Source organism: Electrophorus electricus, chromosome 18 (genome assembly GCF_013358815.1).
Source record: "Electrophorus electricus isolate fEleEle1 chromosome 18, fEleEle1.pri, whole genome shotgun sequence".
NCBI lineage: Eukaryota > Metazoa > Chordata > Actinopteri > Gymnotiformes > Gymnotidae > Electrophorus > Electrophorus electricus.
Genome location: NC_049552.1, coordinates 3,806,690 through 3,832,848, shown reverse-complemented (window position 1 = coordinate 3,832,848; position 26,159 = coordinate 3,806,690). Strand labels below are relative to the sequence as shown.

General features: G+C 42.2%; 5 protein-coding genes and 1 non-coding gene across 9 annotated transcripts in view; 4 read left to right on the top strand and 2 right to left on the bottom strand.

Annotated features, from left to right (window-relative positions):
- Positions 1-42: 42 nt before the first annotated feature.
- On the top strand, positions 43-7,390 carry LOC113590243 (chromaffin granule amine transporter). 3 transcript variants are annotated; one of them, XM_035536288.1, is made up of 18 exons: positions 43-502; positions 642-719; positions 1,116-1,257; positions 1,473-2,008; positions 2,333-2,669; positions 3,213-3,271; positions 3,702-3,785; positions 3,889-3,981; positions 4,087-4,176; positions 4,293-4,336; positions 4,846-4,906; positions 5,152-5,247; positions 5,720-5,798; positions 6,081-6,132; positions 6,258-6,321; positions 6,468-6,587; positions 6,824-6,957; positions 7,093-7,390. In XM_035536288.1, the coding sequence occupies exons 4-18, from the start codon at positions 1,894-1,896 to the stop codon at positions 7,198-7,200; spliced, it is 1,536 nt and encodes a 511-aa protein (XP_035392181.1). In that variant the 5' UTR covers positions 43-502; positions 642-719; positions 1,116-1,257; positions 1,473-1,893; the 3' UTR covers positions 7,201-7,390. The 3 variants fall into 3 exon arrangements, with proteins under 3 accessions (XP_035392181.1, XP_035392180.1, XP_026886097.2); XM_035536287.1 differs by having other exon boundaries at positions 1,440-2,008; XM_027030296.2 differs by lacking the exons at positions 642-719; positions 1,116-1,257 and having other exon boundaries at positions 1,879-2,008.
- A 1,709-nt stretch (positions 7,391-9,099) lies between these two features.
- On the top strand, positions 9,100-12,362 carry tti2 (TELO2 interacting protein 2). The gene is made up of 7 exons (XM_027030300.2): positions 9,100-9,945; positions 10,074-10,260; positions 10,340-10,432; positions 10,704-10,888; positions 11,112-11,255; positions 11,471-11,627; positions 11,887-12,362. The coding sequence occupies exons 1-7, from the start codon at positions 9,308-9,310 to the stop codon at positions 11,971-11,973; spliced, it is 1,491 nt and encodes a 496-aa protein (XP_026886101.2). The 5' UTR covers positions 9,100-9,307; the 3' UTR covers positions 11,974-12,362.
- An 88-nt stretch (positions 12,363-12,450) lies between these two features.
- On the bottom strand, positions 12,451-17,250 carry mak16 (MAK16 homolog (S. cerevisiae)). The gene is made up of 10 exons (XM_027030301.2): positions 16,991-17,250; positions 16,592-16,641; positions 16,333-16,442; positions 16,136-16,200; positions 15,667-15,818; positions 15,234-15,288; positions 15,038-15,112; positions 14,788-14,901; positions 14,501-14,566; positions 12,451-14,367 (listed from the first exon to the last, which is right to left on the bottom strand). The coding sequence occupies exons 1-10, from the start codon at positions 17,003-17,005 to the stop codon at positions 14,161-14,163; spliced, it is 909 nt and encodes a 302-aa protein (XP_026886102.1). The 5' UTR covers positions 17,006-17,250; the 3' UTR covers positions 12,451-14,160.
- A 186-nt stretch (positions 17,251-17,436) lies between these two features.
- On the bottom strand, positions 17,437-17,533 carry LOC113590253. The gene has a single exon (XR_003412083.2). It is a non-coding gene; the product is annotated as a small nucleolar RNA U13 (small nucleolar RNA).
- Positions 17,534-17,790: 257 nt separating this feature from the next.
- Positions 17,791-24,319, top strand: LOC113590242 (E3 SUMO-protein ligase RanBP2-like). 2 transcript variants are annotated; one of them, XM_035536524.1, is made up of 9 exons: positions 17,791-19,093; positions 19,445-19,540; positions 19,738-19,971; positions 20,250-20,403; positions 20,679-20,771; positions 22,503-22,600; positions 22,836-23,109; positions 23,264-23,598; positions 23,765-24,319. In XM_035536524.1, exons 1-9 carry the CDS (start codon positions 18,506-18,508, stop codon positions 24,068-24,070), a joined length of 2,178 nt encoding a protein of 725 aa, XP_035392417.1. In that variant the 5' UTR covers positions 17,791-18,505; the 3' UTR covers positions 24,071-24,319. The 2 variants fall into 2 exon arrangements, with proteins under 2 accessions (XP_035392417.1, XP_035392418.1); XM_035536525.1 differs by lacking the exons at positions 17,791-19,093; positions 19,445-19,540; positions 19,738-19,971; positions 20,250-20,403 and having other exon boundaries at positions 22,790-23,109.
- Positions 24,320-25,067: 748 nt separating this feature from the next.
- The window catches only part of LOC113590250 (E3 ubiquitin/ISG15 ligase TRIM25-like), a 2,295-nt gene continuing 1,203 nt past the window's right edge, over positions 25,068-26,159 (top strand). Inside the window, exon 1 of the mRNA XM_027030302.2 lies at positions 25,068-25,655. Within this exon, the coding sequence (XP_026886103.2) occupies positions 25,068-25,655 (588 nt within the window). The remainder of the gene's footprint in view (positions 25,656-26,159) is intronic.

Genomic DNA, 26,159 nt, shown 5'->3' with positions numbered 1-26,159 from the left:
CTTTCACTACAGTTTTGAATATCACATGCTTTGTGATTAAAAAGCCATTTTTAATTATTGTTTATTTGAATACATCACAGTCCAGCATATGAATATGAAACACAGTCATTTGCAAAGTACATGGGACATGGGAGAAGCAGCTGTCGATTGTGTGGATGTGATGTCAGAGATAAACTGCCCACCAGAAGCCTTCAGGCTATTCACCTACCCAATAAAGACCAGCAGACACTTACAATTACTCTGTGTGTGAGTGTGTGTGTGTGTGTGTGTGTGTGTGTGTGTGTGTGTGTGTGTGTGTGTGTGTGCGTGTGTGTCTGTGTCTGTGTCTGTGTGTCTGTCTGTCTGTCTGTCTACAGGGACTTTCAAATTGAAAATAGTGACCCTCCCACACGGAACAGAACATATAGAGACCAACAAGTGACTACTAACGATCCTCTGGCATATTGCACACCTGCCCTGGACACACACACTTCTACACATACAGTACACCATGCAACTGAAGGTAAGACTGGTTTAGTTTCCTGTAGACATTGCTTCCTCACAGTTGCTATATTACTCAGTAAATGTATTGCTGAAGAAATTTGCTGAATACAGGTTTTAAAATTTTGAAAGATTTTGATCTTTTATTCTTTTTCAAATAGGACCTCCATGTGTTTTGTGTTTTGGAGAGAAAGAGTCAGTGATGGTTAAATGCCATGACCATGAAAGATGTCTTAAGGGTTGGTTTCCATTAAACTGATGATTTACCCAAATGTTTTACTAGGTTGCTTTTTTAAATACAAGATATATAAGGAAGCACATTTCATATTAAGGTTGTTCTTTTGGTGTTGTGTCTGGATCTGTATATATACACATATCTGTTACCCATGGATACAGACAGCGACTGTATAAACACATAAAGATGTGATGTTCTTGAATATGGTAGATCATCATAATTTGTAGCAAAATTGTAATTTGGTTTTGAAAATATTTCTATTTTATAATTATGTTCATTTTACTTTGTACATCTGAAGCGAATATTTCTTATGTAGTGTGTGTGTGTGTGTGTGTGTGTGTGTGTGTGTGTGTGTGTGTGTGTGTGTGTGAACCTTTTGTTTGGTTTACATTTTTTTTAGAGAGGTCACATGTTTACTGACTATAGCTGCTGAATAGGGAGGAAATTGATGTTGACAATGTGGTCCTTCCATGGTTTCTGGCCTCTGTGGATGTGTTGATTTGACAACTAAAGGACCATCTTATCTCTGTTTGCCTACCTGTGTGAGGAGTTGTGTAGGGGTGTTTGTCTGAGGTGTGAAGGGTGTAGGGGGAGTGTTCATTAACAAGCACACACATATATGTGTATGTATGTAATATATATATATATTAGAGAGAGATATATATATATATATATATATATATCTATATATATCTCTATATATATCTATAAAATCTTATTGCAGAAACTCAATGGCACACTGCCATGTGCCGTGTAGTCATTTCAGATGGACATGGCATCCATGCTGGACTGATAACCTGCCCCCTCCCTTGTAAAGCCCAGAAATAGAGAATAGAATTACCATTATCACTGTGGCCACAGGCCTACACTGAACCCCAGATCACCCAGACCCGTCAAACCGGATCTGCTCTCTGCCTAGAAGCAAGGGGACTAATGTTCAGATGAGTACTGGGCCTGTTTTAACATAAGATTTACAATAGGCTCCATCATAGAAATTCATGGCTATATTTGCAAGACTTTCACTTGGGACCAAACTAAGTGATGGTGGTCTTTAATAGGAATGAAGCGTGGTACTTGATGTTTTCTCAAGTACAACCAATTGTAATGCATGAGGTGTGTGTGTGTGTGTGTGTGTGTGTGTGTGTGTGTGTACGTGTGTGAAGTGACGAGGCTCAGAGATGGCTGTGTGGAACCTCATGGATACGGTGATGAAGGGCAGGGGCTCCCCTCGCCTGGTCCTCGTGGTCGTGTTTGTCGCTCTGTTACTGGATAACATGCTGTTCACTGTAGTGGGTAAGATAACAGGGATGCGCATACACACGACATCATAATTTAGGAATGAGTTTTACATTTGCACGGGTGCATTTGCATGGTCTCTCTGGTCACTTTTTCCATAATGAAGAGCACAGAGGGAATAGTAGGCTAATGTGGGTCTTGTATCTGGTGGGAAACATTAAACTCAACAGCTAAACCTGCCCGGTAACCTGCCCTGTCCTTCACCATGACATTTACCTGCCTGCTCCTGTCTGACACACACACACACACACACACACACACACACACACCCACACACACCCCTCTCTCCTGTTGCTGATCCTCTCCTCTCCTGTTTCCCAGTTCCCATCATCCCTACGTTCCTGTATGCCCTAGATCATGAGAGCAACGTTTCCTCCTACTCCACCCTGCTTCCACCCAGCTCTGGCCAGCCAACATCCTCCATCCTATCTCTCTATGACAACACAACCTACCCCATCACGGTGACCCATGATACCCTAACCGACCCTTCCACAGCCCCGCCCCCTGACACCGCCAGTGGGAGCGCCACCAGCTCAGCCGACTGTACGAACGACACCAAATTCTTGGAAGAGGAGAATGTGAGAGTTGGACTTCTGTTTGCATCTAAAGCTCTGGTGCAGCTTCTAGTCAATCCGTTTGTGGGTCCGCTGACCAACAGGTGTGTATCGTTTCAGTGTGAGGTGTTTTTTGGACAGACATACACACACACACGCACACCCTCATGTGCTTGTCATATGTGTAGACCTTTTTTTATTGTATGTGTATAGAAATGATGATATGTGAAATAATGATAATGAATGTATGCATGAAGTCCAAAGTGAGTTGGTAAAGCTAGATTAGTTACATATTTCAGCTAAAGGGCTTTTTACAGTGGACACCAAGCAGCTTGACGGACATTTGGGCCAACGCCATTTTTAAGGTTGCCAAGGGTGATACTGGCAAGATGCCCAAGTGTCTATAAAGCATTGAAGTCATGGAGGAGAAACCCAGAGCGAGGGGAATCTGTCCACCAGATAGTGGAATAAAACCATAAAGGGGATTTATTAAAGTAATTATAAAGTTAAACATAAATAAATATGAAGCAAATGAAAGAGTTATTTCAATCCATTTGTCCTAAAAATTGAGAAAATTAGTTGTTTTGTTAGGAGGGATCCCACTAATAAAATATGTGATTTGTAAAGTCTGCTCCTTTGATAACCAGGATTGGATACCATATACCGATGTTTGTGGGGTTTGTCATCATGTTCGTCTCTACAATCAGTAAGTACAGCTTAACAATTCATAAGCTTCAACTCAAAATGTACAGTACGATAATGTACAGTTCATAGTATGTGGTATTTCATGTCCGTGTGTACTAACAGTGGGTTAGGTTCAGAAGAAGGATGCTGGGTTGGTGATGTATGTACGTGTAGGACAGATCACAGTGTTCAATCCCATACTCCTCCTTGCTAATTAATCAATCTACCTCTGACCAAATATTGAAAGATTCTATTTTAATCCTTCTTTATGGGGGAAAATAATTTATTTTATCATAAGTGGCGGAATATTCCAGCTTCCATATTTTGTGGAACCTGAAAACTCTAAACTAGCATTGCTACCACTTTAGTGCTGTGTTTCAATACAGACAGGTTGACTGTATGTGTGTGTGTGTGTGTGTGTGTGTGTGTGTGTGTGTTGGGGGGGTATGCAGTGTTTGCTTTCTCAGGAACATACGCTTTGCTCTTTTTCGCTCGCTCGCTTCAGGGCATCGGCTCTGCCTTCTCCTCTGTCGCAGGTACAGTGTGTGTGCGCGCGCGTTCATGTGTGTTCTTGTATAAGCACCGACACATCACCATATATGATCACGCGTGTGAGCTGTGTCGCCCTGTCCTTGGCAGGTCTAGGCATGCTGGCCAGCGTTTACACTGACAATGATGAAAGGGGAATTGCTATGGGAGTAGCCCTGGGTGGGCTTGCCATGGGTGTTCTGAGTGAGTAACAGAGCGCTTCCAAACTGTTATACTGTAATATAGGCAGAGATTTAGTACTCGTAGCTGGAGCTTGAGTTTGTGTGTGTGTGTGTGTGTGTCTTGCAGTTGGCGCTCCCTTTGGCAGTGTGATGTATGAGTTTGTGGGTAAAACGTCTCCGTTTCTCACCCTCGCTTTCCTGGCTCTGTTTGATGGAGGTGGGTTGAATGCTCACCATTAACCCATTTACAGCAATTAACACCGCGCCTTTGCTGATTTGAAGAGGCGATGAGCAGGATCAAATGTGTCCTCTGTGAATCTTTTTCAAACACAGCACTCCAGCTTGTCATTCTGCAGCCCTTGACAACATCCCCAGGGGTAAGCATGTCTCTCTGCTTCTCCCTGAGACGTCCACTGACAGAAGGTTACACTAACTTTAATTAAACCCAATTCGCAAACCTTTGCCAAAGGAATGCTATTACTCCTGCTGGAGGCTTTAAAGTTAAATAAACGCATAATTCCAAACCTTTAGTTGCCTTATTAGACACGCTCTCATAACTCGCCTCAGTCATTTGGAACTTTAAGCTTGTGCTATTTTCATTCCATTTAGTAGTGTCAGATGTCAGCTTTCCCTCACTAGACTCAACCTTACTGCTTTTGGGAAAGTCAGAGGTTTAGTAAGCAGGAGTGTCAATCTAAAGCCGATAAAGGATTAAAAACAGAGAGTACCATGAAAACAAGAAAGGAGAGGAAAAACACGCCCCTGACCCCCCTGTTTAGGGGAAATGTCTGTCACTTACAGTTCACAAATCTTATTGGACGTTTAATAATGTGCGCTGAGATTAGATGAGTGTGATTGATTATCATACTTATGGCCTGGGTTACAGCGTGTGGAGGGCACACCTCTTCTAACTCTGATGAAGGATCCCTATATACTCATCAGTGCAGGTGCGTGTAAAGTATGCGTGTGTGTGTTTGCATGCTCATTACTATTCATCCAATAGTCAAATGGCTTGATCCTGTTGTATGTGCCTCTCATAACTGAAGAGTTTTCCTTCTTCATGCCTGTATGTATAATGGTGTCTTGTGCTATCCAGAGTATTGATTAAAGCAAAATCTCTAGTGTAAATACAGTAATTACTAAAGGTTAACATGCTGGTACTGATGGAGATTGTGCCTATTTGAACCTCCAGGGTGTTTGTGCTTTGGCAACATGGGGGTGGCCATGTTGGAGCCCACGCTCCCTATATGGATGATGCAGACCATGTGTTCTCCAAAATGGCAGCTGGGTAAGGGAACTCATCTTCCTCGTCCCTCCCCCAGTGACATTCAGCTCCGCTCATCACATTTTCACTCTGTCAGAATTTCTTCCTAATCTGTCTATGTCTCTTCTATATGCAAGTTTCTTGTGGCAAAAGACAGAGTTTAACATGCGCCTCAGCACAGTGCATGACCACACACTGCATACTCTGGCCCTTCGCAGAAAGCAAAGCAAACCACATGGCTCCAGACTTTTCTATCAACTGGCTAAGACATCGGTGCTGTAGGATATTATACTTTAACTGCTTCTTTTATGTGTTCCGCCTGCCTGATGCCAAACGGTGATGCGTCTGGAGACGGGGCTTCCTGATGTAGCTGAGGACATTACGGCTGTCTGACGATGTGTGCCCTGCTGGTTTTATTTGATTAACTGAGCTTGCTGTCTGGCCTCCTAGCTGATGCATCTTGGTGGGTAACTCGCATGAGCTTCTCGTTTTGCAGGTGTGGCTTTTCTACCCGCCAGCGTGTCGTACCTGATTGGCACCAACCTGTTCGGCCTGCTGGCTAACAAAATGGGCAGGTAGCGTCTCTTTCTGGTGTGCTTCTTTCGGAAACCCACATCCGTGCGATTTATCTCAGTGTTTGGAGCACATTTTAGTATTTAAAGCATATTGGTGTTAGAGAACAAACTCAAGACACTGTGACAGTGTGAAAAGAGAAGAAGAAAGAAAGACAGAGTGAACATGAGTGAAATGAAGAAACAAAATAAATGGGAGATCAGAAGAGAGGGAGGCAGATCTACAAATAAACTGGATTATATAACAATGATTGTAATATCATACATAATCCTGTCCCTCAATAGGTGGCTCTGTTCCATGGTTGGCATGGTCATTGTTGGCATCAGCCTTCTCTGTGTGAGTACTGGCCCCTACCATGGCTAAACACAACAGACATGAGCTACTTCAACCAGTTATATGTAGTGCTGCGACAGTGGTGAGCAAATTCCATAAATAAATAAAACGATGTGGATATTTTACAGGTTCCCCTTGCCAAAAACATTTATGGCCTCATTGGCCCAAATGGAGGACTGGGATTCGCTATTGGTAATTAGAACTGTATTAGTAATTAGAAGTGTATTGATAATTAGAATTGTATTGGGAATATAAGCAGAACAGAACCAGATAACCCCAGTACTGAATGACCTCTAATAGATGGAATTACAACATTGTCTTTATACTTGTGTTTGCAGGAATGGTTGATTCATCCATGATGGCAATAATGGGTTACTTGGTAGATATCAGACATGTCTCAGTTTATGGAAGTGTGTATGCTATAGCGGACGTGGCACTTTGTACAGGCTTCGCTATAGGTAAATACATGTACTGAGTAATATAAGACAATAATCTAAGAATTTGGCTCATCTGTTTAAATACATTTGTATATAATACACTGTTATGATGGGTATATTCATAAGCACTCATGTGTATGTACTGTAAGTTTTCCTTATATTCACTGCATAGAAATACACACTATACCATAATACCAGAAACTGGCCAGAAATGTCACTTCACCAGCTGACCTTTTCACTTCTACTGAATGTTGTAGGGCCATCTACAGGGGGCGCTATAGTGAGAGCAATTGGCTTCCCATATCTTATGGTCCTCATCGGCATTATCAACATTGTTTATGCACCTCTCTGTTTCTTCCTCAAGAACCCTGCTGTTCGGGAGGAGAAGATGGTAACACACACACACACACACACACACACACACACACACACACACACACCCACACACTCTCTCTCTCTAATTTGCATGTCTCAGCCTTGAATAGTTTCTTTTGGTTCATTGTTTATGTTGTGTGTCTTTTCTTAGGCCATTATAAACCAGGAATGTCTTATGCACATGAAGAGCTACAATACTGAGCGTCAGTGCAGAGAATTCCCTCTGAGTGACGACAGTGAAGGAGACATAGAAGAGTAATGCGCGCGCACACGCACACACAAACATACACAAACACACTCACACCCCTTTCCTAAATGTCTGTAAATCAAAGGGTAGTTTTTACACTGGACCCATTTTTTTATGTTCAGTATTCGTAGTGTTCATGTTTTTTACTTTACTGTACAATTATCATACTGTGGTGCACCATGACTGAAATAAACATACTGGCTAATGGCATGAAACAATTTTGTTCTAGTCTAACAAAACGTTTGGTGCTGGTACAGTGGTTCCTAGATTCACTCAATCCCAGATCTCTGCAATCCATAAATTGTTTCCTTGCTCCTACACACCCAAAAGGGCTCAAGAATAGTCCCTTAAATACTCATTGTGTGTGTTTTTCTCAACCAACATTAATGACAAAACATCTATCATCAACTTACCCCTTAATCAAGTCCACTGAGTTATGAATGGTGAATTGCTGGTATTGGTCAGATGTGTGTTTTTGGTCAACACAATCTCTTTTAACTCATGGTGCTTTACGTGAACATAATAGGTCACCGGATGCTTGCAAACTGACAGTGAAATCCAATATCCTCTCAGTCAAAGCATGTTGTTATAGTCTCTCTGTGTCAATATATAACAGCCTTGTAGAACCCAAAGGTGACGCAACTCTTCTTGTGTGTGTTCACGGAACACATCACACCCTCTTGATAACAAAAAGGAAGTAGGAGACAAAGGACTGACACACGTCACACTACAGTTTTAGCAGTACAGCTCACAGAATTAATTACCACCCTCCAGAAACGAATTTAATTTTGTTATAACAGCCTTTAGAATTGGGTGAACCATAGCACAAAGGCTGATGAATGCAAACAACCCCTTACAGGACACACGGACACCTCCAGAAATCAGTTATTTCATGTTTTTCTCCAAAGATATGGTCAATAATGTTTGCCTTTTTTGGGGTGCTATCTGGGCTCCAGCTGATTATTTTGGTATTTGGATATTTCTTATAAAATTGTTAAAGTTTGGACCATGATTTTCTCAGTGAGTAGAATAACATTAAACACACACACGCACAGCCTCGACATTTTAATTAGAATGCACTACCATTTACTCCTTGGAAGCTTTTTCATATATACATACAAATAGCAACTGTGGCTGACAGTCATACCCAGGGCTGGGTTGAACAGGCAGGACTGAAGGGCAGCATGCAGGCATGAATCATGGCAGCACATTTCAAGCACGAAGCACTGGGTCAATTGAAGCAGGGGTGTATCACACCAGCCAAGACCCAAGATGCAGACGGTGCAGCACATAGAAGCAGGATCCAAAATGCTGGCAGGGAAGGCGAGACAAACCAAGTGTCAGGAATCATAAAAAGGAACATATGAAAGGCATATGAACTAGAACCCCCCCCCCCCCATCAAAATGGTTGGAACCACAGAGATTGGTGGAGAATGAAAAAATGAATGAAAAGCCTGTGGGACCTCTAGATCCAGACAGATAAGCAAGTAGTGCTGAATAAACCAGACATCATGACAGTAGATAAGATACAAAAAACAACAGTGATTATTGAGCTGTGGCAGCCCCGTGTGATGAAAACATCCAAAGGAGGAAATATGAAAAGCTGGAACAGGGACTGTTAACACCAAGTTTGCCCAAGTGATGTAGGGGCACTTGGGGCTGTGACCCCTAAGGAAGAGAAGTGCCTCCAACAGACACTACATTATGACATTCTCCTATAAATATTAAATCTCCTACTATCATTACGTTCAAACAAATGTACCGGAAGTGTTAATATATGTCAGGATGAATATTATTTTATTTTTTAAGTAAAGATTTTCCATGCCCTTCTTCTATAGCCATACCGTGCCTACTTCGGAAAAGGTCTGTTACTATCAGAACCTTCAACGTATACCTTGTTTCTGGTGAGACTTATTTTCCGTTGCACACAAAAAGAACGTGAAGCGTGCCGCGAAGTGTAGTTAGCCAGCCCGTTAGTTAAAGTAATAGCCAACTAGCGCTAAAACTCTTTAATCACCATGAAAAGGCTCGTATTTTTAATTAATTACACGCCGCAGACTTATAAAAACATGTTTTAATTTTGCTGTGGTAAAATGAAAATAGCTGGCTTGCATCTAAAATGGATCTGGCTGGCATCCTTCATGACCTCGACATTGCGGAGCGACCCGCGTCCGTGAACCGCAGCGTTATCGTTCTTCTCTCGCGTCTCCGCGCACGCTTCGCCGTCGGAGGTTCCGAGCGGCGGCGCGTCCTGGGCGGCGCGGCGCGCGTTTTCGCGGGCGGCGACGTGGCCTGGCTCTTTCCCGAGTTCAGCGCGGATTTACACGCGGCCTATGTTGAGCTGGTGGACTCCTTTGTGCGGCACGCCGCCTTGCCGACGTGCGACGCGGACAGCGGCGCCTCGGCCGCTGGCAGCTACGGACGCATTCCGGCGAGAGCCACTGCGGTTACCGAAACGTTATTGGCGTTAACCGCGCGGCTGCAGGAAGCCGTGCAGGCGGACTCGGTTGCGTCGGCCACGGCACGCTCGCTTGCGCGCACGCTCGCGCCGACGCTTTGCATATTCTCCGTTACACACCTACAGGACCAGCCATGGACCGACGAGGCTTCCAGGAAATATGCTTGGGACCTGCTGACCTCAACCGTCAGTGCGACAAACAGTAGTTCACTGCAGGAGCTGCTGTGTGGTAAGGCTGACGGTGACCAAAAAGGGACCCTGGGCCCCATTCTAGTCGCACTGCAGCCAGAGCTGACAAAGTGAGTGTTACGAATGCACCTTTGCACTCAGTGGGTTAATGGTTTTTTTTTTGTTTTTTTTTTCTGACACTATAAACTTTATTCAACGTTCACTGTAATGAAATGATGGGTGTGTTTTTGGTCATTAGGGAAAACTGGAAACGAAACCAGGCTGTGAAGCATGTCTTCTCCTGGGTGTTGGTGCAGGTTGGACGCCCATGGTTAGCCGAGTACCTGGACAAGGTCTTCCCTCCATCTCTGCTCATATCCGATGATTACCGGACAGAGAATAAAGTGCTCGGAGTGCACTGCCTGCATCACATTGTCCTTAATGTCGTGAGTAATGTGGATTTCGTCTGGAAATATCAAAACTGTTCAATAAGTCAAAGTTATATTCAGTTATTGATCTTTTCAGCCTGCAGCAGACCTCAGACAGTTTAACCGGGCTGAGGTTCTGTATCACGCCCTCTTCAACCATCTGTACACATCTGATGCTCCACTTATACAGGTACCCCCCCATATATATATATATATATATATATATATATATATATATATATATATATATATATATATATATATATATATATATATATATACATGGTCCTCCTTGTGTGCTAAATACACATGCCTTCAGAAATCAGAACTTGTCCTAAATAGAAACCACAGGTTTAAATAATTATTTTTGCGAAGCTCAGCCTTGCTAAGATTTCTTGCTGCAAAAATAAAGAGGTAAATTACAATAGTATTATTTTTTCCATTGCAATATCTGGTTGCAGGTGGTTCTGCCCTGTCTTGTTGATCTGCTCCTAGTCCTTGAGAAACCCCTTGTCCACACAGGATTACCACGGAAACCGAACCGCTTTGATGATGTTCTTCGTCTCGTTTTAACACACATGGAAATGGAACACAAGCTATCCCTCCGCCGTATCTATGCCAGCGAACTTCTTCTGTTCATTGAAAAGTGAGGCTTACTTTGTTTCTAAGACTGAAGTGGGAAGAGAGAAGGCTGAACTACAAATATTCATTCCATAGACGACCTGCAAATATCCGTAGTGTTATGTTCACCTATGTGTTCATATTTGTGAAGTCAGATAAGCCTTGACAGACATGCCATTGTGCACTTTTGGTTTGGTTTAAAGTATACTGTATTTGAGGCAAAACATCCGTTGTGTTTGATCTAACAGGATGGGTATAGGAATTGCTCGCCATCTAAAGAGGCTAGAGAGGGTGATTGTGGGATATCTGGAGGTGTCCGACAGTCCTGAGGAGAAAGCCAGGCTGAGTATACTGGATGTCCTGGAGAGGACCATACAGACTGCCTGGCCAAGGTTATTATCCTGCACACAGGAATGTGTAGAACCTGGGAACAGAATTTCTGTGAACTCTTATAAAAAAGTTGCAGGAAAATATAATCAGTTTGCCTTAGAGTATAGACAGTTCCAAGCACATGGAAGTAATGCCTATATGTTGGGTGGAAATTAATGCACCTGGGTTAGTTCTAAGTGCTACTGTATTTCCTGCTGCTCGTGACGTGTCTCTCTAGGATGGAGTGCAGGATGGATGTGCTGGCTAAGAGCTTGCTGAGGTTCCTCGTGGATGTGTCTTCTGATCCTCTGGTTCCTGAGCTGAGGGAGGAGCTGCTGCACAAGGCCTCTGGCTGCCTGATTCTGTTGGACCAGTGCTCGCAGGGCAGGCTGCAGGTGTGTGTGTGTGTGTGTGTGTGAGAGACACGAGTGAATTCGTTTGCCTTGTTCCTGTGAACATGATGCATACCAATGTTTGGATCGACTCAGGGTGTCAGGGTGAAAGTGAAGTGAAGACTGCTAAAGAATAGTCCAGACTGGAGTTTGCTTCATTACACATCACAACCAAAACACACCCCTACTCCACCGAGTCCCAGAATAGAACGGAATGGAAACACGACTGCTTCACAAGTCCTGACACTGTCTCTTCCTGCAGGTCCTGCTGAGGGATGTAGACAGCAGCTGCGTCTCTGACCGTGTCCTGAAGTGCATACAGGACCTTACAGCATCACATGGCGTGTAACCTGATTGGTCAGGATTATCAGCATCGCAAAGGCATCTGAACTGATTGGTCAGGATGCGCAGAGCACAAGGCAATAAAAGCAACTGATTTGTTAGTGTTCGTGTGTGTATTGTAGCCTTTTGTGCTGGCAGTAGTTTTCAGTGGCAATATCACGGTCACGGCTAACAAACAATGTTTTACTCAGCTGGCGTCTCATCACAGGTTCTGGCTTGTGTGACTGAATCTGTGCTGTGCTCACTCTCACTGTACATCCTGTACCATGGACCTCTTCATAAACAACAGCAGGGTGGTTTGTAGAAGCATTCAGATGGTATATGGTACATTTCTTTTATATGATTTTAACTGATACAAATGTTCTATGAATTAATAAAGGAAAACCTTAGTTTTCAGTTACTTGTGCTTTATCATGCTGGTGCAATTTTTGCATGTACTAGGAATTAATTAGGTTTGAAATATTCAAATTATAATAGTTTGAGTAAGGCTGACATGTCCAAACGTCTTTATTTTACAGTTTGACTGAAAACTGTTTAGACCCATGATATCATGTGAGCTGTATATAAGCGCCCACTCTTTCATATTTAAATGTATCTTGAGAGGAACAAATAGAGCACCACAACACCGCAAAAACCATTAATTTTAAAAATACACCTGAGCGGTGCAGAAACTGTTTTTTTCAACGAGGCCCAAGGGCTTTGGCCTTACCCTTGGGAGCAACCGCTGTCTCCTGCTCACACTCGCGCTCCGGGCAGTCTGTGTCTTAATCACTTGTTCTTTGAGTGGCGCATGAGGTTAACTCTAGAGTCTCTTTCTTGCTGTACATCATCTAATACATTCTTCTCAACTGAGCACTTACTATGAGCCAAACATGAAAGAGACAGGAACACTACCAGCCCTAGTCCTGCCATCTACATCCAGCTAAACTCATTTCATCCATCTTTGTGTTGGGACTTCTTCACTGTGTTCTGTTTCTGACTGTCTAGGAACAGAAGTGCACTATTGTCCTCCATCGATCATTAAGTCACTGTTCTGAGTACAGTCTTGCCCTGCCTTTGACCGGCTTCCAGATTTGATCAAATCCCACCAATCCCATAATTAACTGCCTTCACTCTGAAAATGGTTGCTTTGGACCTAAATCCCATCTTAATGCTTCCAACACAGTCCAAAGCGCAACCTCCGGTTTTTTGTGACACCACACTATCCTTCAGGATCTTTTGGGCTAGACAGATATTACGTCTGCTGTTTTTACTGTTCAGTTCTCTCTACCAAACCTTGTCATTTTTCATGGGCCATTTTTATTCTAGTGAAAATCACAGATGTTTTCTTAAAACACTATAGGCTCCTGCAGTTCACCTGTTCACGCAGCCAGAACATGGGCTATATTTGCCAGGCAGCACATGTAATGTCACACCGATAAACATACAAGTTGTTCAGAATAAGAGCATCTGCCAAATGTCATGAAAGTAAATTATGCTGCATTCAATCTAAAAGTAATTATTCGATTCTGTTTAGTCCTTTAGTTATTTCCCATAAATGATCAGGTGTAGCTGTTCCCTTAAGCTACGTTTACTCAGTACACCCACAAACGCATTTGTTTAAACGTCTCCTTTCATCTGGTGTTTACAACATTTTGTCCATCTTGAGTCCTGACTTGAAATGCAGTTCTCCCAGATTAAACCTAATCCTATCCTAAAATGAATTTCCTGTTAATGCTTTTTGGTCCAAGACTGCCCTTAATCCCTGATCTCCGGTGCAGGGGTTTCTGGTGGTGGTTGGCTGCTAAGAACACAACAGAAGGTGCATGGTGGAGAATGTTCTATAATTGGTTTGAATTTAACACTAAAGATTTATTTCAATAGGAGGGACCATATTTAACAATACGCAAAAGGTTAACAACAACAACAAGTTAAATATTAACATTTTTTTAAAAGGGGCAGGAGTCAAAATGTAATGTATTATCCTGTATTATCTTAGAAGGTTTTAATCAGCACATCTGACCAAAACTACATAAAACACACCCTGTTCTGCTTAACTGTATCATACAGAAAAAACTGTCACACCACATGGTGGAGATTTCCTGGACGACAGTGTGTGTGTGCGCGCCAGACTAGTCACTGCAGAGACATGAACGGGGGGTGGGGGTCTGTGCTGAAGGCGGGGCTCCAGTGCAGTGGGCAGGGCTCTTCAGTCCTAAGAGGCCTTGCTCTTGGGAGCAGGCTCAGTCTCCTGCTCGTACTCTATCTCCACGTAAGGCCGTTTCTTCCTAACCGGTCCTTTGAGTGGAGTCTTTCCTTTTGACTTGGCCCCAGGCGACCCCTCCATCTCTTCCTCCGTTTCCTCTTCTTCCTCACTGGAGTCTCCTTCCTCTTCATCGCTGACCTTTAGGTTGTTCATATCCTGTGAAATGTGGGATTCTCTTAGTGCTCGGCGTTTGCGTCTGACCATGATGCTATTTTATATGCTGTGCCATACGTACATAGGCCATATCTGTTTGAGGTACAAAACCTAAATAGATACAAAAGGGAATCACCTCAAAATCGCTGAGGTCACTTTCTTCAATCTCGTCATCTGCAACAAATTCTCTCCTCCCTTTATCCTGCCAGCAGTCACACACACGCTAGGTCAGAATTTCAAAGGCACGACCCAACTTAAACACACATTTCTCCGTTGTTTCAAATTCAAAACACCACAGCAGGTGCATGTAACAATCAATCCAGCTTCACGATCACTTAGACGTCATTAGCAGTCACCGCATGCTAAACTAACACGGAAGGAAAGGGAAATTCTCTAAATACTGTTATAACCACCGAGTTCTACCTCATCCTCCCCTTCTTCATCATCCTCTTCCTCAGCTTCGGACTCGCTCTCCTCGTCCTGTTTCTCCAGGGCTTTATCAAAAGCGTGGATGGGGAAGTTGTAGATATCCCCATACTGACACAAAGGAAGGGACAAAACAGCGTTGGAAAGACGTTACTCAGACTGCCCCTAGCCACTCAACCACAGCGGGTCATGCCAAAGCTTCCGGCCCCAGCAGCGGAGGGGCCGCCTGTGGTAAAGTTCTTCTCACCGTGCCCTGCTTTAACCTCTCCAAGAGTTCCTTCTCTATGGCGTTGTCCAGCTGGGCAGCAATAAGGGCTTTTTCCTATAATAAAAAAATAAACGACAGAGGTGCCTCCATTTCTTTGACCAGACATGTCCACAATCAGTACAGAGAAGAAAGGATAAATGAATTCGCCCAATAAGGAGTTGCAAGATTCACACACCTCTCTCCTTTTTTCTCTCCTCTCTACTTTTCGGCTAAGTGGCACCAGTTTCCTCCTGCGAAGAAATGAACAGACTTGTTTTACATCTAGACAAGAAAGTGCAAACTCCTTCACCAACACCACTGGTTTACAGATTTGTTAAGCAGAATCCCCATTAGCTGCTGTGTAAGCTGCTGGCATCTGTCCGGTGTTCTAGTGTTCTCCTGCTCTCCAACTTTACAGTATCCGTAACATCAACCACACAACACAGGACATATTGAGCCATCTACAATATCCACAATGTAACACTAGACATGAAATCAACTGGCTGCTTTTACTAATTCTAACTAGGCTGCAGATAGATTAGTTGATGAGTATAAGAAAAGGAACTATAGGATCACAGAAAAAGAGAAAGACTATAAAACAATGGAAGAAGATGGTGGGTTGCACTCACTGTCTCTTCAGCGTGAGTTTGCGAATGCGAATGAGATACTGTGTGATCTTGGTGAAGCGCTGTTTGCACTTGTGCCGGTAATACCGAGGCCAGTAAATGAGGTTCTCGTCAATCTCCTGCAGGGCTCTCTCATAACACTCGCTCAGCTTCACCTGTGACAAAATGGCTGAACTGTACAGTGTGGCCAGAAAGCCACACTGTGCTGCACGCATTCTGCAACACGTCTGCGTAGGGGCTGAGCATGCTTCAAAACATTCACTGTCTGCATGATTTACACTTTGCCACTCATCTCTACAATTTATACTAAGATCTCTTATCCTGTGCAAATCAGTTATTACAGATGTCCTGTGGTACCGCACGCAGAAAATGCATCTCAAATAATTTACAACAAATTTACAAACACTTTAGAAAACAATTGCCTGTAATTTGATGTGATCCTGTTCTTTAGGTATGAAAAGGCATTATCTACCTTCTCCCACATGCGCGCTGGGAAGGCAGCTCTTTCAATAACCTTCATGTACAGGTAACACCGACCTAGGCACACAGAGAAGCCCGTTACACGTAGGATAAAATAACTCCTACAAGCGTGTCACGACCCTTCAAGTTTCAGATCCCACGTTAATAGAAGACATCTGGTGACATCTACACCCATGTGAGAGATCATACCTTTCTCCTCTCTAACGGTGGCATACTGGCTGTTAGCGAGTGGGCACGACTGGCGATTGCACAGACCGGTGGTGTTGTACTCGTTCCGGCAGAAATTTTTGGTCTTTGTTCTTCAAGGATTAAGTGCACACAGTGTAAAATTCATGACACTTTGCTAAAATACAAATTCTTTAAAAGACACATTTTACACAAAGAACACTTGCAATTATTACAACTTTAGACAGTTTTAGGTTTAGAAAAGAAGTGTGGTTACACTTACTTTACTTTATAGGAACAGAATTGCTTACTGCCTATAAGGTCCCATATTACCTTCAAAGAAACATTTGATTAGTTGTAAAAATGAGTAAATTAGTGAACAGTCGATCTGTAGCTGGTTTTTTATAGTTAGGTACCTTGGTATAGTTAGCTACCTGGTACCTGTTATGCTCTCACTGCTAGCCAGTAAATGCCGGTTACGTTGCCGTGGTCACTAGCTGGCTAACTTGAACCGAGACAGCGATATATCTAGCTAAATAAAACAGAAGTATTTCTAGTTACACGTACGTGGTGCATAACGTCTAAATGTAGTGTTTTTAAAATAGCGTCTATTGGAAAGTGCAGACCAGAAAGCATGTTAAACTAAGCAATCCAGCGTCGGCATAGCCGGCTGGCTACTTACATCGTCGTGCTGCATGGTGGATTATTCTGAGCTATAGTTGACCCTTTAGCATATAATGAAGTCAAAATCAACGTGATCCCTAAATTAATGCACAACCTCACTTTAAAACAGATAACCAACTTTCCCAAACTATAAACTATCACATGGCAACCCTAGGAAGCAGCCATATTGTACGAGTTTCTTCTTTGCGCCAGTTGCGCAGTCGGTGCATCGCGCACAGGCTGTGCATAGCGCCACCTGGCGACCAGTGTCCGTGAGTGCTTTTACACGGCGAAAGGAGAAACGCACATTATATTACCCCACGCAACCCTGCGCGTCTACGGACGCGTATCAAGGCCACTTCACTTCTGCGGTGGGGACGCTCCCGTTACACACGGAGAAAACGTACTTTTCAAGCTTTTAACTACATTTCTTCTACTTCTTTTAACTCCATAGAAATATTTTGGATTCAGACGGTTTATGCGCATGTCGTAACATGTAAGGCCGCGCATATCACAAAATTTGTGAATAAACCAATCATCATTATTTCTGAACCACAAGGATCGATGAGCCATGTGTTCCGTCCAAACACATAAATTCTCAAAGCGGTTTGCAAGAGGGTGTGCTAACTTCTATTTTTCTTTTGTCATGAATCCGAACGTCTTTTACACGATCACTACAGATCTGAGCTTTATAAACAGCGAATGACAACACAGAATCGTGAATACTATATAATTTATATCGTTTTAATAAAGACTTGAGTATTATGACAGATGCATTCTGGGTAATGAACTCAGCGACGCCGACACCCCCGCCCTCCATTTCCGGTAAGAAGAAAAGTCCCACTCTGCAGCAGACAATAATCAATATATGAAGTAAGAATTTAAACGAGAAAATGTTTTTATACAATACAAAGCCTTGATATTGCTTTATAACACACACACAGAGAGAGAGAGAGACAGACAGACAGAGAGAGAGAGAGAGAGAGAGCAGCAACGGTAAGCGTGAGGGAGTTTGTGCGGAGATGGTTACTTTCAAAGATAGACAAAAATGTTTTCAAAACAAGATGGGCTTGATACAGTCACCCTAGCAATCGACGTGAAATCGAAAAAGGATATTAAAGCTTGTGTGAATGTTGCAGAGAAGAACGCGCCTTTTGGAAGAGTAGAAAGTGCATAATCTTATAATAAATAAAGCTACTTGTACAAGAAAGGGATCATTACAGAAATCTTGCGAAATCAAATTCTCATACAACACATATGTTAATAATAAACGTTCCAGAAGGACAATTTAACTTGAATGCTTAATATCAGTCTAAATATCGTGAGGCAAAATTGTCACTTGAGCATTTTATTTTGTCGCCCGCGTCTGCACGCGCACATGCCCTGTTTCGTAGACGCTGCCTTGTTTTCCCAGCGTTACTGTGGCACGCGGGAAAGCCTCGCCCACGCTGGGAACTTTGGGATCTCTGGAGAAACGAAAGTAAAACGCTGACTTTCTCTGCTCAGTCTGTTTAACCTTGATGTTCATTGTAACATGGCCGAAGCGCTTCTAACAGTTAAGGACCTCGTCAGCTGCCCAGTTTGTCTGGATTTGCTGAAGGATCCGGTGACTGTTCCCTGTGGACACAGTTTCTGTCGGAGCTGTATTAATGACTGCTGGGATCAGGAAGATCAGAAGGGATCCTACAGCTGCCCTCAATGCAGACACACCTTCACTCCAAGACCGGATCTCAACAAGAACACCATGCTGGCTGAAGTGGCTGACACACTGAAGAAGACAAAACTCCAAGATGCTCCTCCTGTTGACTCCTGTGTTGGACCTGGAGATGTGGAGTGTGACGTCTGCACTGGAAGAAAACACAAAGCCGTCAAGTCCTGTCTGGTGTGTCTGCTGTCTTTTTGTGAAGCTCATGTTCAGACTCACTTCAAATGTCCTGCCTACAAGAAACACAAACTGGTTGAGGCCTCTGTGAATCTCCAGGAGAAGATCTGTCCTCATCATGACAAGCTCCTGGAGATTTTTTGCCGCACTGATCAGAAATGTATCTGTTACTTGTGTGTGATGGATGAGCACAGCAGTCACAAGACAGTCTCAGCGGCAGCAGAACGAACTGAGAAGCAGGTAAACATGTCATTTGTGTACTGGTTGGTCAAAATACCAAGTCATGTGCAAAGCAATACAGTCAATGAACTGCAGTGAACCAACACCAAAAATTAATATTATTATTTAAATATTTACTGTTTCTAAAACATTGCATGGTGTGCATTTAAGTTGCAAGTAAAGAAGTTAGAACCCACTAGAGTATAAATCAAATGTACAGAAAAGATGGTTCTGTCAGTTACAGTACAAAGAAATCTAATGTATTTTATATCCAGTTCAAAATGTGGTCAAATTGGATTTCAAATAATAGCTGTACTGTGACAAGTTCAGCATGTAAATGTGACGCACAGACCTTGTCTTATTTTGCTGCAGAAGCAGTTAGTAGAAACCCAGGGGGAGAACCAGCAGAGAGTCCAGCTCGGGGAAACAAAACTACATGAGCTGAAGCAGGCGATGGAGTCTCTCAGGGTGAGTACGAACCACAGGGGATGACAACAGCTGTCTGCTGGAAGAGCCATTTCAGCGCTGTGTTCTGGTCAGCGGATGAGAAGCCCAAGAATAGTCACTTTTCCAAACCCACCGCGCTCCACTGCGGGAGACTCTGGTAAGAGCTGGGAGAAACAGCCGCTTTAAAAAACACATCCTCTCTGTGTGTCTCATAACAGCGCTCTGCGCAGGTAGCAGTGGAGGACAGTGAGAAGCTGTTTACTGACCTGATTCAGTCTATTGAGCAAAGACGCTCTGAGGTGAAAGAGCTGATCAGAGCTCAGGAAAAGGCAGAACTGAATCACATTGAAGAACTCGTGAGTAAAGTGGAGCAGGAGATCGCTGATCTGAGAAGGAGAGATGCTGAGCTGGAGCAGCTTTCACACGTAGATGATCATATCCACTTCCTCCAGGTAACATTACTGGCTACACAAGGGTCATCTATCACAAGGTGTCTCCAACAGACCTCATCCGGTCTGTCCCAAATTACAAAATATTATGGTTTGTTGGACATGGACTGAGTGAAGTTTTGTACTTAATTGAAGTGCCAATGGTGAATTGATATTGGAAATTCATTTAAATGTAGGGTTAGACTTAATCTGAGTCTTGGAAACGGACCCCCGCAAGCTCTGAAAAACGAAGTCTCACTCCATGTATGTGTTTTCCTTGTGGTCTTTTTTTCTCTCCGTAGTGTTTTCTTTCTCTCTTTGCGCCTCCGGGATCTGCAGACTTGCGCTGTACCATGATTAGACCACATGTTTCCATAGAAGAACTGAGAAACCTTCTCTCTGGGCTGAAGGAACAAGTGGAAAAACTCAACAAGCCAGAACTAATCAAATTAGGAGGTGTGATTAATTATGTGAACTAATAATAATAACAGAACATTAAAAGAATATGAGAGCAAATAAATAAAAGAGCTTTAACAAATTACATATAAAGTGATTTAGAGTAAATATAAAAGACAAATTGAGAAAAACAGAGGTCTTAATGCAATATTGTATCAGTTCTGAGATGTTTTTTGAGGGTGCCAAGGTTGTCATGTCCAACTTTTCTAATAATGTTCTGCCTCTTGCTGTTTGCCTCATGATGCCCTATGTTTTTCTTGCCTCCTGCCCCCCAGGTGATACAACATCGTTTGGATTTGGGTTGGCATGTGGAATTTCATTTGCAGACATGGCAAATAATTTTGGAGAATTTACCTTTCAAAAAAAGGGTCAGTTGTTACTACAGTTCTCTTTATTTCAGTGACATGTGTTTATCCAATGAAAAAGCTACAATCTGAATTAATTAATTAAAAGTCACAATTGTATGTGGTTTTAAGTTTTGAGATTAAATTCTATACACATGCCACTCAAATCCCTACACAGGACTGCATTTAGACAACTGTTTTATGTGATGTTTACACTTTTTCACTTATCTGTTAAAGATTTAGTGTAAAAACCGGAAACCCATATACTATTCCTTGTTCTGATTGGATACACGTCTCCTGCATATGCCTTATAGAATTCTGACCCACTTCTGACTGTTAGTACCTGTTTTGATCAACCCAACCTAAATCGAAGCTTCGCACTGAGTGTGTGTGTGTGTGTGTGTGTGTGTGTGTGTGTGTGTGTGTGTGTGTGTGTGTGTGTGTGTGGTTTATACGGGAAGTTTCAAAATGGTAAGGTTCACTCAATAATCATATTATTACGGAAAATAACGAATCATAGAATATCTGAGGTAACTCGACATTTAGAAATTTGCACAGAACGTCAGTCTAGTATAAGAGCAGGAACTTGCTTACTGTATGCGTGTTGTGTATGCAGGAGTGCAACTACGGAAATGCAGAGAACTTGGTGCATTACGGACCCATGGCCACTAGTGGGCCTCAAGAATGGAAAAAAAAATCCTATATATTAATAATGATTTCTATTAATTTGCTAGAAAGACATCAAGTTCAGATAAAAAAACCTGTTGGTGTAGGACAAAGGTGTAAAATAAAAACAAAAACAAACTACGTTTAGCTAGCTGGACTTTCCCACTCTCCTCAAGGAACACACACAGCTATGTGTGTATGGGGAATATATGCAGAGTGAAGCTGGCACTGCTATTATACTTACTTCTAACTCAAAGTTTAATCAAAATACATAAATACACAAAATGCAAACATAGTCAGTACATTTAAAATGTAAATATAGTTGTGAAAAAGAGGCCAGAGAGAGAAAAGTGTAAGACTCTTAAAGAAAGATTTCAGCATACTCATACTAGCTTACCCATGCTCTCGTCTCCTTTAAGGGAGGGTGCAGAGAGAGGTCTTGCTCATACCTGTTAAACAAAGTATTGGAAATACAAGACTAATAACTGGGTACCTGCTGCTTTCTCAAACGTCAGAATTAGAAAACATGCCATCATGACCAGTTTTAAACCAGAAATCAATGAAACTGACTGTTTCTTGGGAGTGGGGTGGAATGTCAATGTGTAAATTAAACTGGAAGGCACTAATATATCCATCAATTCAGATATTGTGCTCTGTGTCTTTAAAGCATAATTCACAGTGGCTAGTGGGCGAGCTCACTTTTGCCTGAGCTACAACAGTCATTGTAGGCACACCTGTTACTATGAAAGTGTATACGCAAGCGGATATTCAAGCAGTGTGTAAGTGCAAGCAAATGTAACAGATGTGTGAACTAATAAGTTGGATCTGGTCACTTGGAACGTGCAGTGTGGAAATGCAGTCTATAAATGAGATTTGAGACAAAAGACTCAGATTTCAGACAGTTCAAACCATGTGTTTATGAGTAATTATTGCATAAATCCAGATCAATTTGTATGTAAATTCACTTTGTTTTTGTTTGTATCTTATACATGACATTTATTTTAATTGCTGGGCATATTCATGTTCTCCTAATTTATTTACAAATTTAGCATTTTAACTCTGAATATTTTTATTCTCCTGGGCGAGCAGTGACATCCCACAGTGAGGAAGAGGAGGAAGAAGGCAGCGGGGAAATCGATCCTAACAATGCCGACCTTTACAATAAGCCTGCTGTTGTTCTGCCTCAGGTGTGTGTGGTTGTCAGTGATCGTTTACAGTGAGCTCCAGAATCATTTGCCTTTAAAAACAGAATTCTGATCATTCTGAGTTTATGTACATATTTCTTGTACTGTTGAAAGGTCAGAGAAATTAAAAGCAGCAATTAAAAGGGACACAAATAGAATAAGTATTTAGTCATGTAATTGAAATTCATACAGTTTCTGGAAACTGCCACGTCCTGACGATGAGAGTACTTATTCCCAGGCTGAGGTGAAATCTGGAGAGGAGGACGAAGAGATTCTTTACAAAGAGAGGGTAAAGCTTTACAGATGGGACCGTAATTGTTTAGAGTGGAAAGAGCGAGGTGTTGGTGACATCAAAATCCTCTTCCACCCATTAAAAAAGACCTACCGTGTGCTTATGCGACGCGAGAAGGTTTTGAACGTGTGTGCCAACCACATCATTACTAAGACCATGGAACTGAAACCCATGACGACTAATTACAACGCGCTGGTTTGGACAGCTAACAACTATGCAGGTAGATGGACTGAAACAAAAAAATGTTACATGATCGTGCAGTTCAATTTTTATTCTGATATTCGATTTGTTGCTAAATTAGGATTTTAAAGCTTTAACATTCTTAATGTGCAAGTTCCCAATGTATGGGTTTTTTTCTTCCCATGGCAACACAGATGGGGATACTAAGATGGAGCAGTTTGCTGGCAAATTCAAAAGTGCAGAACTTGCTGACTCTTTCAGGAAAACGTTTACAGAATGTCAGAGTCGTATGGCTCAGGTAGACTTCTCCCAGTCTGACAGAATCACAGAACTTTCTAAACCAGGCAATCCGTTGGTATTTTTCACTGTCGCTGCTGATGGGGAGGTTATCGGCAAGATCACCATGGAACTTTTCAGACACGTTGTCCCCAAAACCGTAGAAAATTTCAGAGCTTTGTGCACTGGAGAGAAAGGCTTTGGCTACCGTAATTCAGTTTTCCACAAGATAATTCCTGACCTTATGTGTCAGGTAAGGATCAACTTTAATTTTTTGCTTTAATAGGCAGGTGTGTTTCAGCCTGTTTAGATGCCTGTTTTCACTGTTCATGTACACACATTTACTGATCATTTTTATAAGCTGAACTTGTTTGTGAGCAAATACAGTTCACCAATAGAACTTACATATTTTGTGTCAGGGTGGTGATATTACCAACCAGGATGGCACCGGTGGAAAGTCCATCTATGGAGACAACTTTGCGGATGAGAACTTTGAGGTAAAGCACACTGGAGAAGGCATCCTGTCCATGGTCAGTTGCGGCAGAGACACATACAACTCCCAGTTTCTCATCACCATGAAGAAATCTGAACATTTAGACTTCAAGCATGTTGTTTTTGGTTTTGTGAAAAATGGAATGGATGTTGTAAGACAAATGGGAGAACTGGGTTCTAAAAGTGGCAGGCCAAGTAAAATGATAACAGTTATAGATTGTGGACAGTTGTAATTATTTTCTTCAATTAGGGTTTTACCTGCTCTCTCTAACTGTTTATATATGTATATAAACTTTAAAAATATAATACATTTGCTGTGAAGTGTAAAAGTTTTTTTTTTTTATTCAAGTGTAATAGCATTGATGAAAAATTTGCTTGGGAGTGCTACCTTGTTACGTTATTATTGGAATGATAAGAATTATACTAACTTGTTTCAGAGTTCTTTGACACATTGTAACATCATTAAATTGCTGTTGTAAGGACCCAAATCTTATGCAGCCATTTATAAAAAGAAGTACATGTCTGTCTAGCCCAAAGAATACAAAGTACAAAATGACATGCTGAGCACAGCACAGCTGATGTTCACTAGAAAACGTGCAGGGAAAAGTTGCGGCTTGATATCAGATGAATGACCACGGAATGCCATTGCTATTCCTGCCTCATTCCAGCTCTGTATGTCTTAATATGTAAGAGATTTGTTCACAATCCCTTAAATGCAAATTACTCTGAAATTAAAATCAACCAGAAGACTGAGATCCAGCCATGATTCTGTAGCATAATAGAACATAAGATTGTGCTCGGACTGTATTGAAACCTTTGGCAATCTTCAAACAACAATGAACTGAACAGCAAATTCAGTGGTACCAGACTGCAACAGGAGTGCATAGCTTATTTGTGTGAGGTTTGACTTCAGCACTAGTCCGATGCAAAACAATGTGTGAGTGTGTGTATGGGTATGTATGTATGTGTGTGTGTGTGTGTATAAAAATGCTCATTTTGGAATCTGAATTGGAATTGGAGTTAGCCAGATCTGAGCCTACACAGGAGTTAAATGTGGGATATTCATAGAAATCCCTGGGTATCTATATTCTTTCCCTCTCCTTTGTACACACCTATAGCACACACACAATTTAGTAGTTAATAGTGGCCACTCCCACACAGTCATTCATTACTGGTGAAGTGAACATAAAAGAACATAAAAGTCTCCTTCATCTCAAAGTTGGTCATAAAATGGCAGAAGTCCTACTAACACCTCAAAACCTCGTCAGCTGCCCAGTCTGTCTGGATCTGCTGAAGGATCCGGTGGCTATTCCCTGTGGACACAGTTTTTGTCGGAACTGTATTAATGACTGCTGGGATCAGGAAGATCAGAAGGGATCCTACAGCTGCCCTCAGTGCAGACACACCTTCACTCCAAGACCGGATCTCAACAAGAACACCATGCTGGCTGAACTGGCTGACACACTGAAGAAGACAAAACTCCAAGATGCTCCTCCTGTTGACTCCTGTGTTGGACCTGGAGATGTGGAGTGTGATGTCTGCACTGGAAGAAAACACAAAGCCGTCAAGTCCTGTCTGGTGTGTCTGCTGTCTTTTTGTGAAGCTCATGTTCAGACTCACTTCAAATCTCCTGCCTACAAGAAACACAAACTGGTTGAGGCCTCTGTGAATCTCCAGGAGAAGATCTGTCCTCATCACGACAAGCTCCTGGAGATTTTTTGCCGCACTGATCAGAAATGTGTCTGTTACTTGTGTGTGATGGATGAGCACAGAAGTCACAAGACAGTCTCAGCGACAGCAGAACGAACTGAGAAGCAGGTAAACATGTCATTTGTGTACTGGTTGTAACTGGTTCTGCCACGCGTGTAAAGAAATTTAGTCAGTGAGCACTGACCAATAATATTTAAACGTGACATTATTGTGTCTCTAAAATTTTGTATGCTTTGTACAGACTTATTAAGATATACACTAACTTAGTTAAAGAACCAACTGGGGTACAAAAAGTAGAACTGCTTAAACTAAACTGTACGGTTCCGATATATACAATACAAATACAATAGATAAGTAGGTAAAGCAGGACACATATGTATTGATATCCGTTGCTTATTTAGGGTGATTCTACAGACATTGTCAATAAAACAGTCCAATGCTGAAACTCCAGAAGACAGAGAAACAAAAACAGAGAGCATAATAACGAAACTAAGCAAAACTACCCAGAACCTCAAGCATGGGTGACACAGAGAAATGCAAATAGAGAACCACAGTAATCAAATACGATGTCCCACCAAACAAGACAGGAAGACAAGGGATACATTTAAACAA

Coding starts and splice junctions, on each gene's coding strand:
- LOC113590243 (XM_027030296.2), top strand. CDS start 1,894: ATGGCTGTGTGGAACCTCATGGATACGGTGATGAAGGGCAGGGGCTCC. Junction 2,670..3,212: donor GTGGGTCCGCTGACCAACAG/GTGTGTATCGTT, acceptor TTTGATAACCAG/GATTGGATACCATATACCGA. Junction 4,907..5,151: donor CTATATACTCATCAGTGCAG/GTGCGTGTAAAG, acceptor TTGAACCTCCAG/GGTGTTTGTGCTTTGGCAAC.
- tti2 (XM_027030300.2), top strand. CDS start 9,308: ATGGATCTGGCTGGCATCCTTCATGACCTCGACATTGCGGAGCGACCC. Junction 9,946..10,073: donor CTGCAGCCAGAGCTGACAAA/GTGAGTGTTACG, acceptor TTTGGTCATTAG/GGAAAACTGGAAACGAAACC. Junction 10,889..11,111: donor CTTCTTCTGTTCATTGAAAA/GTGAGGCTTACT, acceptor TTGATCTAACAG/GATGGGTATAGGAATTGCTC.
- mak16 (XM_027030301.2), bottom strand. Junction 15,819..16,135: donor CAGCGCGCATGTGGGAGAAG/GTAGATAATGCC, acceptor ATTTTGTCACAG/GTGAAGCTGAGCGAGTGTTA. Junction 14,902..15,037: donor AGAGGTTAAAGCAGGGCACG/GTGAGAAGAACT, acceptor CCTTTGTGTCAG/TATGGGGATATCTACAACTT.
- LOC113590242 (XM_035536524.1), top strand. CDS start 18,506: ATGGCCGAAGCGCTTCTAACAGTTAAGGACCTCGTCAGCTGCCCAGTT. Junction 19,094..19,444: donor CAGAACGAACTGAGAAGCAG/GTAAACATGTCA, acceptor ATTTTGCTGCAG/AAGCAGTTAGTAGAAACCCA. Junction 23,599..23,764: donor TTCCTGACCTTATGTGTCAG/GTAAGGATCAAC, acceptor ATTTTGTGTCAG/GGTGGTGATATTACCAACCA.